Raw genomic sequence first — 16,749 nt, 5'->3', positions numbered from 1 at the left:
AAATGATGAATCACACCCCTAGATACAGATGAATCCATTTATTGTTTACTGTATACTGAAACTGCCAGTGCAATCCCCATCTTGGGAGATTTACTCCTCCCCAGCAGAAGTATTTATATTAAGTACAGTATATTATAACACTTTGTTATGTGCTGAGTTAATAGTGTTTGAAGCATGTTATAACTTTTTGTAACCTCTTAGCTTGTCTATCCAAAAAGTTCAGTAGTTTTTTCCTTTCTGTAATTGTTGTGAGGTTTCACTGTACAAACTTTGCCTCCTTACCATATTATAAAACACATGAACTTCTTCAAGGCTGTTCTTAGCTATGAGAAACTTCATGAGGCAAACTTCCCACTCTGATATAATAGCTACCTCCCAAATATGCTTAATATGTGTCAAGGTCAAGCTACCCCAAAGACGGAGAAGTTCAGAAAAAAACAAAAACCAAACAACTGTCCATGAGTTGTCATCTATATTATGGCTAATCAGAGTTCCCCAAACTTTCAAGATATGAAGAAAATCAAGACTTCCTGATAGCCACATCGAAAGAGAATTTTTCTTCATATTAGGAAAAGCAATTCAGTCTCAAATCATGTTGTCTGCCTTCCATAGTCAAGGGATTTCATTGTCAGGGTAGAGACATGGATTTACCACAGATCCAGGAGGAATACTGGAAAGTCATGTTCTAGGACCTTTCTCAGTCATTTTGGGTTCCAGAAAGCTTTGAAGGTTTCAATAAACTATACTTAGATATATAGGTACATTCATTTTTTAATGGTGTGGCAATAATGCTTATCACATTACTATTTATTTTGAGCATTTGCTCTCAAACGATGGGGAATGGGCAGGACAGACTGATCACCTTTCTAATTCCTGAAATTAGACCTTTGAATACAGAATGGCCTTCAAATAGCAAACACTTGATCTCCTGGCCAAGTGAAGAGACACAGTGGCCAAAGGCAACACAGTTTAGGGTATAAACTCAGTTGTTAAATCTTACAGAGGAGGATGAAAGAAAAATATGAGCAGTATCTCATAAAACAGTGAAAAGTATTGCAGGTTCCAAAATTATCCAAACTGCAAGAAAAACCACTGAGGCAGAGCTTCAAGCCAATAACCATTTATTAAAAGGACTGGACCCCTTTAATGAACAGGACCTTAGACCTTCCTCACAATCTGAGATTCTCCTTTTCCCCAGGGCCTAACTTTTCTTGGGCTTGCTACCCAGACAGTCATAAGAGGCAATGTAAAATACAGAATCTCACTGGTTGACAAACTTTGCTTTTGGCCCCCCAGGAAGGCCAGAAATGATGTATCAGCATGGGTGGTCACAGGATGGGGAAGAGAAGGTTCATCTCCACTAAGTGGTCATAAGATAGGCCCTTCCTCATGTTGAGCAACAGAGGGTGGTCCAGAGATACAAAAATAAATTGGGGGACTTTCTACCATATCAAATCAAGATATCTTGCTCCTGCTGGATTTGGTCCTCATCAGTATTTTTATGTTTAGGCATGTGAACTTTTTTTTATTAAAGTCAAAGAAAAAGTTTATTAAAGATTTTTTATATTGGGCTGACGTTTTTTCTGAAACTTTATTATTTATTTTTAGTTTTCAACATTCATTTCCACAAGGTTTTGAGCTCCACATTTTTTCCCCATCTCTCCCCTCCCCCCACCCCAAGACACCATGCATTCTGATTACCCCTTCCCCCAATCTGCTCTCCCTTCTATCACATCCCTCCCATCACTTATCCCCATCTTTTCTCTTTTCTTGTAGGGTAAGATAGATTTCTATACCCCACTATCTATATTTCTTATTTCTTAGTTGCAATCAAAAACAATTCTCAACATTCATTCCTAAAATTTTGAGTTCCAACTTCTCTCTCATCCTCCCTCCCCACCCAGCCCCACTGAGAGGGCAAGCAATTTAATATAGGCCATACATGTGTAGTCAAGCAAAAGACTTCTATAATAGTCATGTTGTGTAAGACTAACTATATTTACCTCCATCCTATCCTGCGCCCTATTTATTCTATTCTCTCTTTTGACTTTGTTGCTCCCCAAAAGTGTTTACTTCTAACTGCTCCCTTCTCCCATTTGCCTTCCCTTCTATCATCCTCCCACCCCACTTTTCCCCTTCTCCCCTGCTTTCGAATAGTGTAAGATAGATTTTCATACCAGATTGAGTGAGCATGTTATTCCCTCCTTTAGCCAAATGTGATGAGAATAAGCTTCACTTTTCCCCTCTCATCCCCCTGCTTTTGCCTCCATTGAAAAAGCTTTTTCTTTCCTTTTTTATGAGATAATTTGCCCCATTCCATTTCTTCCTTTCTCTTCCCAATATATTCCCCTCTCACCCTTTAATTTTATTTTTTTAGATATCATCCCTTCCTATTCAACTTACCCTGTGCCCTCTGTATAAATATATATATAAAATCCCTTCAGGTACCCAAATACTGAGAAAAGTTTCAAGAGTTACAAATATTATCTTTCCATGTAGCAATGTAAACAGTCCAACTTTAGTAAGTTCCTTATGATTTTTTTTCCTGTTTACTTTTTCATGTTTGTCTTGACTCTTGTGTTTGAAAGTCAAATTTTCTATTCAGCTCTGGTGTTTTCATCAAGAATGCTTGAAAGTTCTCTATTTCATTGAATGACCATTTTTTCCCTTGAAGTGTTATATTCAGTTTTGTTGGGTAGGTGATTTTTGGTTTTAATCCTAGTTCCTTTGACTTCTGGAATATCTTATTCTAAGCCTTTTAATCCTGTAATGTAGAAGCTGCTAGGTCTTATGTTATCCTGATTGTATTTGCACAATGCTTGAATTGTTTCTTTCTGGAAGCTTATAATACTTTCTCCTTGATCTGGGACCTCTAGAATTTGGCTACAATATTCCTAGGAGTTTTACTTTTGGGATCTCTTTCAGGAGGTGATTGGTGGATTCTTTCAAAATATAGTTTATCCTCTGGGTCTACAATATCAGGGTAGTTTTCCTTGATAATTTCATGAAAGATGATGTCTAGGCTCTTTTTTGACTGTGACTTTCAGGCAGTCCTACAATTTTTAAATTGTCTCTCCTGAAACTATTTTTCCAGATCAGTTGTTTTTCCAATGAGATATTTCACATTACCTTCTATTTTTTCATTCTTTTGGTTTTGTTTTATAATTTCTTGGTTTCTCATAAAGTCATTAGCTTCCATCTGTTCCATTCTAATTTTTAAAGAACTATTTTCTTCAGTGAGCTTTTGAACTTCCTTTTCTATTTGGCTAATTCTGCTTTTTAAAGTATTCTTCTCCCCATTGGCTTTTTGGACCTTTTGCCATTTGGCTTAGTCTATTTTTCAAGGTGTTATTTTCTTCAGCATTTTTTGGGCTCTCCTTTAGCAAGTTGTTGACTTGTTTTCATGATTTTCTTTCATTGCTCTCATTTCTCTTCCCAATTTTTCTTCCACCTCTCTTACTTGATTTTCAAAATCCTTTTTGAGCTCTTCCATGCCCTGAGACCACTGCATATTTTTTGGGGAGGTTTTGGATGTAGAAGCCTTGACTTTTATGTCTTCCTCTGATGGTATCCTTTGTTATTCCTCATCTGAAAGGATGGAACAAAATATCTGTTCATCAAGAAAATAACTTTCTATATTGTTATTTGTTTCCCTTTTTTCAGCATTTTCACAGCCAGTTACTTGACTTTTGAGTCCTTTGTCAAGTGGAGGGTATACTCTGGGGAAATACAAGTTCTCAGTTCCTCTAATGTGGCACAATCAAGGGAGAGGAGTTTACTCTTCTCCTGGCCTGCACTTTGGTCTGGGAGCAATCACAAGCACTCTTTTGTCCAGGATCTGTGAGTAGGATTGCCTGTCCAGAGTCTCAACCAGCTCTATCAGTCAGTGCTCCTCCTCACCCCAGGGCTGCCACTCAGGGCCGAGATCCATATCTGTTGCTCAATTTCCCCAGGGTCTTTAGGCCGAGGGCTCCAAAAATGAACGCTGCAGCAGGTACTTGAGCAAGACCCTGCTCCCTTCTCACCCAGGTGAAAAAGCTTTCTCACTGACCTTTGAAGCTGTCTTTGGTGTTTGTGGGTAAGAAATCTGGGAACCCCAACTGCTGTCTATGATTCTGTGCCATGAAGCCTGTTCTGGTCCTGTCCATGCTGCGCCATGTGACCAAGACTGGGCTGCACTCCACTCTGAGCCCAGTATCATACACCTTTCCTGTAAGCCTTCTAGGCTGTCTTGGACTGGAAATCTCTTTCACTCTGTCATTTTGTGGCTTCTGCTGCTCTAGAATTTGTTTAGAGTCATTTTTACAGGTATTTTATGGGCTATGAGAGAAGAGCTACAGCAGGTCTGTCTTTCGACTCAGCCACCTTAGTTCTGCCCCTGGGTTGACTCTTAATGAGCCTAAATATTTGTAACGCTTGTATTAACAAGTGGACCAGATATAATCTCAGCTAGACAGAGTCTGAGCTGGATTGAATGTGATCTGTAAGTGAATTTTATAAAAGGTTAATAAACAGTGAACTTGTACCTTGTGGTTTAAAGTTTGGAACCTAATATAAAACAGAATTTACCTAATCTTACCTAATTATTCCTATATCTAAGATATTTAAAATATGTAATAACATATGTAATTCCTATATTCAGTTGACTAAATATATATTCATAGATAAATATAAAACTAATAATTGTTAACAATCTCTACCCCTGTGGAATCCCATTAATCTGATTAATACTAATTTGAGATAAGTTTGGAATAAAGTAACGGTCCAAATCAATCATTTCCCTCAGCATCAGAGTGGAGGAAACATACACATTATATATCTATAGATACACATATACACACTTATACGCATAGAGAAAGTTTGGGAAGAGATCCAAGAAAGGTATCATCATTAAAAAGGATGACAAACTGATGAAAAATCTATCAAGTTTCTGTAACAAACTATTTTCTTTTTCAATGACAGTGACACCATCACATTTGGACTCTAACATCACAGTCATGAATGAGCACTATGAGGAATTAGAAATGGTAAAGATAAAAGAACATCAACTTAACTAAATCAAGCATATAGAAAGGAAGTCTATGCTGGAGACAACATAATTTTGAGAATATTAAGAGAACAATCCTCAAGATATCTGAAAGAAGGAAGGTTATCAAAGACTCAAAAAAATTATGGTGTCATGTATTGATAATGCATTTTTGCTTATTGTTAATATAATTTTTCTTCTTAATGGGAAGATCTTTCCCATCCATTAATAGGCCCATGTGATCTGCTTAAATCACCTGGAGTTGAGATCACAAAGTATAATGCCTCTATTTGTTCCAGGATCCATGGCCATTCAGATTGTAAGGCCTAGGATCCTGGAAGAATGGAATGTAATGGCAAGCAAAGTAGGATATTTTGCTGTTTTTGTTTTAGTATAATCAAGTGTCTCTGCCTGAATCTTGCCTTTGATTGAATTAATCAAGAGTCTTTAACTAGAAACATTATGTATATTTGTGCAGTTAATTATTTTAATGTGATTAAAGAAGATCTTTTCCACCCATTAATGGGCCTGCCAGTTAAGGAGAGTTTGATCAGGGAAGATTTGTAGGAAGGCCCACACCTTTTGTTAATGAGGCATTGGTTCTTCAGGGTTGTGATGCCCTCTGGCTCTGAAAATGTATAAGTACTGTGAGGTGAGGTTTTATGTTGGGGCTTACTATTTGGGAGTGTTTATTTGGCCACATGATACTCTGGGCAGCTGCTAAGGAGCCCCCCCCTTTTGAAAATCCAGATGTAATAGCAATTTAAATGGAAAGCTCTTTGTCATTCATTAATAGGCCCATATGATCTGCTTAAATCACCTGGAAGCCTAAGTCACCTGTGGTGGGAGGAGCTTGCTGAATAGGCGGAACAGGAAGGGTGAAGCAGAACTGGAGAAAGTGAGTGAGTATGATTGGACTCAGAGGAGAGAGGATTCAGGCAGGCAGGTACAGGAGACTCAGGCTCTCCAGTCTTGCTTGTGAGAAGGCTGTGGTAGAGGTGGGGGAAAGTGGGGGGGAGGCAGTGGGTGGGTGAGGTGAGTGGGGAGGGAGTGGTAGTCTTGGAAATGGTTTTGCCCTTTGCAGTGATCACATTTATTAACTTCTTGGTCACCATAACAGATTTTGCTTTCTGGTTTGGGGATTTGGCTTTCTGGTGTCTAAATAAATGTTTTTCTTCTACCATCTATATGGAGAGTCTGTTATATATATGCTGGCATATTCATAGTCACCACCAGTGAATATTGCCTTGGAAATATAGCTTCTCTCTCTGGTAACTATGTATGTATGTAATGGTCAGACAGTTAGATCTGTCTGTTGATCTATGAGGTATATATTGCTTATGTCAGGCAGCTAGAAGCCCTTTCTGTTGATTTTGATTTCTCTGTATTTCCTCTGAAGTTCAGTGTGTGGAATTTTCTCCCTGAACTAAGTGAATGATACATGTGTTTGATTAAAGTGATTATTGATCTCTTTTAGTTCTAAAAGGAAAGTTACTTTCCTTTCAGAAATGCAGATTTAAGAACCTGTGATAGCAGCTCCTCCTATGTATGTTGGGGTGTTTGTTTTTACATGTCATTACTACTGAAAAAGGCAATGAAAAATATCCATAAGTCTAAATTCATATTCCTACTTCCCCATTTCCACAAAATCTCTGTGAAAGTAATAGACATACTTATTGAAGGTATGAGAATAGAACAAGAGGTCTCTAACAAATGATATTCAATGGCCACAGTTTTATATATTCACACAATTGAATGAAAGGTATTGAGACTAGAAGATCCTACTGTGCTCATTTTTCTTGTTTATAAGAAAAAAGGACAGTCTATGATCCTATGATGATCCTATTTTATGAAGTAGAGCAAAATACAAAATAAAGATTCTCCTAAAGATATTTCCCCTGCCTTTTTTCTCCTCATCAGGAACAGTGATCCTTCCAATTTGTCCCTTATTTCCACTCCCAACTTAAATTTACTCAGCTTTGGAACTCCATCCTGCAACTGCATTATCCTCAGTGTGATTATGTGAAAAATTTAGCTAGTCCATTGTACATAACTGGCTCCAGATTCTGCATGACATTTTATCCAGTCATCTACCAGAAAAAGAGGGCCTATTCAGTATAAGAATCTTGCCATTTATTCTGCTACTACGGACATATTGGAATGGATGGGGTGTTCTAGGATAACTAGGATAACTATCACCTTTGATGTGAAGGCTTGCCAGGCCATCCACTTGCCATTTCACCCGACTCTCACCTGTGGTTCCAAGAAGCTGTAGCATGCCCAGTGACCACATCTGATAAACTGTCTCAGTAAATAGGCTAAACCAGATAGAGGTTAACCAACAGGCCTCAAACCTGTCGTGGGGTAAGGGAATGTGAAGACTCCTCTCTCTTCCTCCTCTGGAATGGAACAATTTGTTCTGAAGCAGGTACTTTGGAGTGCTTAGAGCTTGGTCAGACATCGAAGATGCCAGGGTCATCCACTGTACTCCAGGCCATTGTTAGTGGTCCTGACTTTGATCTCATCATCTCACCTCAGACACTTGACACTCACTAGCTGTGTGACCTTGGGCAAGTCACTTAACCCCAACTGCCTCATCCTGGGTCATCTCCAGTCATCCTGATGAATATCAGGTCACTGGATTCAGATGGCTCTGGAGGAGAAGTGAGGCTGGTGACCTGCACAGCCCTCCCTCACTCAAAACAAAGTCAAGAGCAAGTCATGTCATTATTTCTCTGATGGCATGGTCTTCTTTGGTAAAGAAGGACGAACACACACAGGAACTTTGATAACTCTGGGAAGAGAGTGAGGCTGCTGACTGTGAGCAACTCTGCCTCACTTAAATCCAATTGATATGCAAGTCAAGATATCACCTGTGATGACATTGTCCTCTTTGAAAATGAAGGACAAAGAACAACAATGGGCACACCACTCTTCATTTCTTTCCAACTCCTGGTCTTGAAACAGGAATCAAGTCAAAGCTACCTTAGCTTCTGGAAAAGGTGTGACAGTCTACATCCCTGTGACCTTACTCCAATCCCTTTGGCCTGCAAATAAAAACTTCCTTCCTTTTCCCTCACTTTCCTATATGTACAGTATACCCCTATCAGAAGGTAAGCTTCTTGAAGGTGGGGCCTGTCTCTCTTATCTGTATCTTCAGCACTTGGCACAGGTCTGATACAGAGTAGGTATTTAATTGCTTTTTTAATTCATTCATCCATTCATTCGTTCATTCATCCAGCAAATTATCTCCCAAGCATACATTAAAATTACACAAGATACTTAAAAGATGTAGCTAGAAATAAATTTACTCAATATAATAACATTCAATAACAGCAAATATGGCAGAAAAACAAGCAGATACATGCTTGCCAAAGGTGTTTGCCATAGGCATGGTAGTTGTGTAGCACAATAGAATACAAGTGTAAGAGGAATTCCCTATATATAGACAGAAAGGTATTCCAGATGCTCTTTTTTGAGGATATTATTGTCTATTGGTTAGTTCATCAGCTTCTATGTGTATAATTATTCAACTCAGCAAGCATTTATTATATACCTATTACTACCAAAGTGCCAAGTACTGTGCTAAGTATAGGGATACAAAAAAAGGCAAAAAACCCCCCAACAAAATAAAAAACAAATATAGGTCCGGCTCTTAAGGAGCTCAGTCTAATGGTGGTGGTAGTGGGGACAACATGAAAATGACTGAGGACAAATGAGATGTATATGGGAGCAATTGGAGATAATCAGTAGAGGGAAGGCTTCTTGAAGAAGGCTGGATTTTAGTTGAGACCTGGAAGCTACGTAAGCCAGGAGAATTCTAGTCATGGAGAACAGTGAAAATGCAGGCTGGATATGGAGTTGTTTTTTTGTTTTCTTTTGTGACACATAGCAACCAGGTTAGTTTCTTTGTATCAAAGAGCATGTGACCAAACTGGCCTTCTCTCTGTTCTTCACATTCACCTTCTGTCTCTGTGTTATCTCCCATGCCTGAAATGTATTATCTCCTTACCACTCTTCACAGAATTCCTCTCCTCCTTCAAGACGAAGCTTAAGCATCATCTTCTAAAGGAAGCCCTTCATGATTCTCCATCCCCACACCAGCCCACCAACGTTTAGTACTCTTCCTAAGAAACTATTTTGTGCATATTTGTATATATTTTACTTACATATAGAGAAGTACTTAATTTCTGTCCCATTAGAATGCAAGATCTTTGAGAGTGGGGATTTTCATTTTTTTGGTATTTGTAGCCCCATCATTTAGCAAAGAATCTGGCACACAGGAAGCACTTTATAAATGCTTGCTGATGGATAGATTGTGGACTGATTCAAGCCCTGGAAGATTGAAGGGCCTCCTATAGGATGTGCAATCCCTCAAAACTATCCATGGTCAGGTAGGTAGCTCAATGTGTAGAACGCAGGCCTGAAGTCAGGAAAACCTGAGTTCAAATCCAGTCTCAGACACTAGCTATGTGGCTCTGGGCAAGTCACTTAACTGTTTGCCTCAGTTTCTTCATCTGTAAAATGAACTGGCAAACCACTCCAGTATCTCTGCCAAGAAAACCCTTGGGGTCATGAAGCCTAAGACAAGACTGAACAACCTTGAGGTAACAGGGAGCCACAGGAATTTGAATGGGAAGGTGATATGGTCAAACCTGTAACTTAGGAAGATCATTTTGATAGCTGTGTGAATTGGAGCGGGGAGGGACTTGACCCACGGAGACCATCAGGGTATTCTAAATAGTCCAGGTGTGAGGTGCCGAAGTTCTGCATCAGGGTGGTGATGGACTCAAAGGAGAGAAGACGGTATATGAGAGGTGTCAGGGAGGTAGAATCCACACATTTTTGTACAGATAGTTCCTTTTTTAGCCTTTAAAATATTTTAGGCATGGAGCCCTGACGATGTAATTGGTGGGTTCAAAAATATAATCAGTTTTGTCACTATAATCCTGCTGCGAGACTGCTCTTCAAAATATATGCACCAATCTACCTACAAGTCCATCGATAATTCGTTAAAGTGTAAGAAATCCTCTTCACAATTCCTGGGGGTAATTCGGCATTGGGCCTAGACGATGCCTGACCTTTTCATTCTACCTTTCACTGTGGTTGCAAACGGCAGCATCCTCTGTTGTACAGTCATTGTCTTCCCGAGGCCGGGCGCTTTGGTCGGCTTAGGCTTCACGTTAGAAGCCGCACCTGTTAGAAGAAAGGAGGGCAGGCCGGCCCTCGTCGTTAACCCTCACCTCCCACGGCTGAAAGCTCAAGGAAACTGCTGAGGGCTCCACATTTGAACTGCGGTTTTGGCTTTGCCATGGAACGGGAATAGCCTATGGGGAAGGACCGTGTAGAAGCATCCACCAACCAGAAGCAAGAATCAGGCCCGAAGGCGGGACTCCAGCAGACCAATTAGAGACGAGTAGCCTAGCCCCGGCCAGTCAGACGTAGGACTGAGAGGAGAAATAGGCGGGCCAATTGCCTTAGAAAATAAACAACAGTCCGCCGTAGAGCATCTTTAACTGACGTGCACTCTCGACTGCTCTGAAACCTCAGAAGGGAGTACAGGTTTAGCTAAAACGCTCTTCACCCTTCCCATTAGCGAACCGATTCGTTAGTGTCGACACGATGGCCTAGCTGCCTCTTGTTCCTGCTAGCTTAGGGAAAGCAAACTACAACTTTTTCGGGTTGTCACCACATTTAGAAACACTAACCCTCTCACCAAAGTGGGAGTGGCGGCAGGGAGCAGGCGCGGTCACCGGGTGCGGAGGTGGGGGTGTTGGGGAGGAGGGGCAGCCTCCGCCCGGGGCATTCTGGGATTTGTATTTCTCCGAAGGACAGGTTGCAAAGTTTCCACTACCTCCTGGACTACAGCCCCCAGAAACCCTAGCGGCTCTCAGGGGGCGGGCGGTCTGATCGTTAATGAGCTCGAGGAAGCCGCGGTGCGGCCCACCAGGTTCCAAAACACGGAAATGAAGGAGGGAGGCGGGACTGACGGTGCCTGCGGGAGCCGCCGCGGAGGAGAAGGAGGAGGAGGAGGAGGAGGAGGAGGCCGCCGCGATTGCGGCGGTACTCCGTGCTGAAGGCGAGGGACGCTCGAATTGGGGAAACCGAAGGGGGGGCGGTGCGCCAGTGCGCGCGCCCGGGAGCCAGGCGTCTGTGAGGGGAGAAGTGGAGCGGCGGGCCGCGGGAGGAAGCGGCGGCGGCGGAGTGAGTGAGTGAGCGGCGGCGGCCCCCGCGTCCCCCGCGCCTCTATGGGGGAAGCAGACAATGGATTATGACTTTAAGGCGAAGCTGGCGGCGGAGCGGGAGCGGGTGGAGGATCTGTTTGAGTACGAGGGCTGCAAAGTGGGACGCGGCACCTACGGTCACGTCTACAAGGCGAGGCGGAAAGATGGGTAAGAGCCGCCTGAGGATGCGAGGGGTTGCTGCGGGGACGAAGAGGGGGGTGAAGGCGTTCGCGCGGAGCAGCCTCCGGCCCCGGGGGTCCCCAGCTCGGGCCCGGGCCCGGGGCGGGGGGTGTGGAATCGCACCCGGGGTGCCTTGGGTGGTGGCCGGCGGCTCGGGGCTCCCAGCGCTCGGTCTCTCTGTCCTCCGGTCCCGCTCCTGCCCCGCGCGCGGGAGTCGCCGCCGCCGCGTCCAGCGAGCGTCTCCCCCTCCCCGCTCCCGGTGCGCGATGCCGGCGGAGAGGCGCCCGTGCGGACCTGGCTGGAGGGAGGAGTCTGCAGGCTCCGGTCTCCTGGGGAGACGGCGAGGGGCGGGCAGAGCGCGGCGCGGGCGGCTCGGCTGCTGCTGCAGCCTCGGGCACGGCTGTGACGGGCGTCCCTCGACCTCCAATCGGCGAAGGCTCCCTCTCCCGGGGGTGGGGGTGGGGGCAGTTCAAACCCGGCTGCGGGAGCCTCGGGCAGAGGCGTCCGTCCCGGGGTGGGGTGTGGATTTTTATCTCTGTCTTCTACGGGAAGGTCCTCGATTCTGGGAGTTACCAGGCTGCTGCTTGGGGTCATCTAAATGAGAGGAGAAGAGCTCCCCCCAAAAACAAAACAAGCTACTCTCCTGAATAATAACAGCTGGTTAGTTCTATGGTGCTTATTATGTGCCAAGCTCTTTACAACTATCCTGTTTGATCCTGGGAATCAGGTGCTGTTGTAATAGCGATAATAACAACAATTGTTGATAATAACAGCCAGCATTTATATAGTTTGCTGTGTGCCAGGTAACCGGGATAAGCTCTTTACAGTTGTCTCATTTGATTCTCACAACAGCCCTGGGTATTAGGTGCTGTTTTAGTAATGGTAATAGCGACAACTAACATTCATCTAAGGCTTATCGTGTGCCCAGTAACTGTGCTAATCCCTTTACAATTATCATCTCATTAGATCCTCACGACAACCTTGGGAGGTAGGTGATGTTAATGATAATAATAATGATAATGGCTAACACTTATATAGCTTACTATGTGCCAGGTTACTTGGGCTGATCTCTTTTTAATTATCATTACATTGATCCTCATAACAACCCTGGGAGATAGATGTTTTTCTAATAGTAATAATTATAGCAGCCAACACTTATGTAGTGCTTGCTACTTGCCAGGCACTGTGCTTAAGTACTTTATAATTATCTGGTTTGAGCTTCACAACAACCTTATGAGCTAGGTGCTATGGTGATAATAATAATAATAGCAATAACATTTATATTACACATTTATGTGCCAGGTGGGGCAGCTAGGTGGTGCAGTGGATAGAGCACCAGTGCAGGAGTCAAGAGGACCTGAGTTCAAATCTCACCTCAGACACTTGACACTCACTAGCTGTGTGACCTTGGGCAAGTCACTTAACTCCGACTGTCTCATCCTGGGTCATCTCCAGTCATCCTGATGAATATCTGGTCACTGGATTCAGATGGCTCTGGAGGAGAAGTGAGGCTGGTGACCTGCACAGCACTCCCTCACTCAAAACAAAGTCCAAGTGCAAGTCATATCATTATTTCTCTGATGGCACGGTCTTCCTTGTCAATGAAGGACAAACACATGTGCCAGGTAACTGTACTGAGCACTTTACAGTGATATTAATTTGATCCTCACAACAACCTTGTGAGATACGTGCTGTTATAAGAATAATAACTAATATATAGGGCTTGCTGTGTGGCAGGTGCTTTATAATTACTATCCCATTTTAACTTCATAATAATCCTAGGAGGAAGGTGCTGTTATCCCTATTTTACAGATGAGGAAACTGAGGCAAACAGGTAAAGTGACTTACCCATGGTCACACAGCTAATAAGTGTCTCAGCTTGGATTTGAACTCCAGTTTTCTGATGCCAGGACTAGTACTCTATCCAATGTGCCTCCTAGCTTCCTTTCTCCTTTCTCATCTCTTCCCCTCCCCCCTTGGATTCTGCTATTATGCTCTGTTCTTAAATTTTAGATTGTGATTAAATCTTTACTAAAACCCTACCTTCCTTTCCTGGATCTCCTAAATTCTGGAGCCTTCCCTATGTCCAGTCATTTTGTACATAGTTGTTTGCATGTTACCTCTCTGATTAGACTGTTTCATTTCTAGATTAGTTTATTGAGGGCAGCTACCTCTTTTTTTACTTTTCTTGGTATCCCCAGTGCTTAACACAGTGCCTAACAAATTATGGGAGCTTAATAAATGCTTTTGGATTTGACTGGGATTGTGAAACATCCTCAGAGAGTGTCTTTTAGATTTAAATTACTGAGGTAGGGGGAGCAGCATGGTGGCTGATTGTATTTGTCCTTCATTCTCAAAGAAGACCTTGACATCAAGATGTTGACAAGACTTGCAGTTGACTTTGATTTGAATGAGGGAGGGCTGTGCAAGGATACTAACCTCACTTTCTCATCCTGAGCCATCTGGGTGCAGTGGTCAGATATTCATCAGGACCTCTGGAGATGGCCCAGAATGCAATGTGGGACCCTGGCCACTTGTGGCAAAGGTCTTATCAGATTCTTACTTTGAGTGAGATATATCCATTCATTGAATAGGCCTCTTTGATTAGTTACTCCAGGCATGGCCCCTTCAATAAATAAAACAAAAACAAAATAAAACTGAGAGGGGAAGACCCTCAGGGTTTCTGGGTAAAAGAGAAACAGTTACTATTTAGTATTTACATTCAGGGAAAGAGCTGAGGTGAAATTCAACCTCTGTCATCTGCTGGTTGTATGACCCTGGGCCAGGCACTTAATCTCAGTCAGCCTCAGTTTCCTCTTTTGAAATGTATATATAATAATAGCAACTACATCACAGGGTTATTGTTAGGATTAAATGAAATGACATGCAAAGAGCTTTGCAAATTGTAAAGTTCTCATAAATGCTAGCTAGCTGTCTTCATCTCCTGACAAATAACCTTTAATCTGCTTCACCTTGGGTTACTTTGTGCCAGCATGGATAGGCCTTGTTTTTTTATTTTAAATTGGTGGGGAAAGTTGTGTAAAAATGGTTGCTGTACATGGATATTCTATACTGGGTGAAGAGTTTATATAGATGCTACCTACCCATGTACAATTACTCTCATTTTTTTGTAGTATTAGTAAAAACCCAAGATTCTTAGGGAGAGCTAAAGAATGTCTTTATGCCTGAGCCCATTTAATGTTGTTTGTAATTATGTACTTTTCAAGAGGGGAAAGATGTGGAAAACTGAACTCTTAAAATATCTGTAAATAAGTTGAAGATATATCAGCTCTCCTGAAGTTTGTCAACTTTATACATAAGAATTCTAAAGACAATAATATTGTAGTTATTTAAGGTTTAGAAAGTTTTAATCATAAGCTTATGAGGTAGTATCCCTATTTGACTCAGCTGATAATCCTTTAAGTGGAATTTGAACTCGGGTTTCTTCTGACTCCAAGTCCAGCATTCTTTCCACTACATACGTGGTCCTGAGAAAAGGAAAGAGGAATAAATAGTAAAAGTGGGCAGTGTGCCATCATACTTGGAGTTTGAACTTTTGCTTAATTTTTTCCCCCCTCAGACTAGACCTGTACTGTCAAAGTCAAGTCTAAATTCAGTGCAACCTCACCCCACAAGAATTTCAGAAAAAATTTTTCTTCCTCTCTAAGAAAAAATACAGTGTTGTACAAATGAATCAGATTAGTGATAGAGGGTGCATATTTTAGTGACCAGGGTCAGGAAAACTTGGGTTCAAATTTCACCTGTGACATTAGTTATGTGACTATAGGCAAGTTGCTCTGAGCCTGTCTTTTCCTACCTGTTGTGTTTATATCAGAGGGTTGTTGCAAGGCGCATATGAGATAAGGTAGGTAAAAAGCCTCATGAATTTCCATTATTGTTACTGATATTTTGAAAATAGGCAGTTATTTTTCAGGCCCTTTGTTATTTCCTTTGTCATTATTTATTTTAGTCACCATATTGTAAATTAATTTATACACTGTCTCTAGAGGAATCTGCTCTTCTTGTTTCATTATTGGCTGTACAAGCTGATTAAACCAAAGAACATATGATCTGATTATAACTGTTCTTTTTTTATGATGTATAAAACAAATTGGGTTATCTTTCCCTCTTATGTATTTAAGTTTTTTACCTTAAAGTCTTTGATATCTGTATCTTCATTTTGATTTGTTTAAGCATCATTGTTTTGTAGTAGCCAGAAAGCTGTTCTTGGAGCCAGGAAGACCAAGTTGCATCTCAGACACCTCCTGATGGGGCAGGTCACCTATCTTCTCTTGGCTGTCGGCAACTTCCTAAGGGTATATGTTGTAAAGAAGGTCGATATCTATTTTGCTCTAAGTTAAAAAATTGTAAGGATTGCCTCTATTCCAACCCACTTAGAAATAGAATTACTTTTAGAAAAGCAAGTAAATGATCCTGTTTATCCAGGAAGTAGCTGAATAAATAGAAACTGCTTTTAATGTAGTCAACTTACGTGCTTATTTTTATTTTTTAATAAAATCACATATATTAATAAGATTTTCTCAAATAAAATGCATTTTCTTGAGTGAAAGTGAAATTTTATTTAATGAGAAGGGGCATTTGAATAATACAATAATTTTGCCTCTAATTAAAAGAATCATTAATTATTTTTGCTAGAATCAGCAAAGACTTTAGGTGGAATTTGGATCCATTTTTAACATTTAAGCACGCACATTCAGTAGAACATTGGAAGAACAAAAAGGCTTCAGTTAATGGCTGTAAATGAACAAGCCCTGCAAGTTGAGTACCATTTCTTCTTCACTAATTTATTGAGCAAGAATCTAGGTATTAACAATTTAGTCATTTTTTCTTCTTACCTAATGGTGAAAATTCCTAGTAATGCTTCTTTGAGGCAATCTACCAATGCTTTTTAGTAGTAATACAGAAACATTGTGTAAATATAGTATTAACAAAAAGAGCTATGTATTACAATATTGTAACCAGAAAAAAAATCGCTTAAAATATTACTCATTCTGTTATCATAGTCCATAAAACATTAGAAGGGTTGTGTCATTTGTCTTTTACATTAATGAATTATATTCATATTATATTCATTACTCAGTACTTAGACTTTAGGACAGAGGTCCCCAGCAAATTCCTAAATGAATTTCTTTTATGAAGTTAGCCGATAAATATTTTGCAGGTGCTTTTTGGGTATATTATTTCTTTAAGCATAAATGGAAAAAGGCATTTAAACTTTAAAAGACTACATTTTCAAGAGAAAAAAGGTAATAAAATATACCACACAAATTCCATATATTCTTAATCTATATATCAGAA

The 16,749-nt window shown here is 41.2% G+C and overlaps 1 protein-coding gene across 3 annotated transcripts in view; it reads left to right on the top strand.

Moving 5' to 3' along the window:
- Window positions 1-10,825: 10,825 nt before the first annotated feature.
- Window positions 10,826-16,749, top strand: part of CDK19 (cyclin dependent kinase 19) — a 214,425-nt gene continuing 208,501 nt past the window's right edge. For 2 of the 3 annotated variants that reach the window (XM_072643048.1, XM_072643046.1), the window contains exon 1: window positions 10,826-11,418. In XM_072643048.1, coding sequence (XP_072499149.1) covers window positions 11,291-11,418 — 128 coding nt within the window. In that variant the 5' untranslated portion in view covers window positions 10,826-11,290. The remainder of the gene's footprint in view (window positions 11,419-16,749) is intronic. The other variant, XM_072643049.1, reaches the window with a different exon arrangement.

The sequence above is a fragment of the Notamacropus eugenii genome, chromosome 2 (assembly GCF_028372415.1).
Source record: "Notamacropus eugenii isolate mMacEug1 chromosome 2, mMacEug1.pri_v2, whole genome shotgun sequence".
NCBI lineage: Eukaryota > Metazoa > Chordata > Mammalia > Diprotodontia > Macropodidae > Notamacropus > Notamacropus eugenii.
Note: the sequence above shows the minus strand (reverse complement) of the source record. Positions and strands in the feature narration are given on the sequence as shown.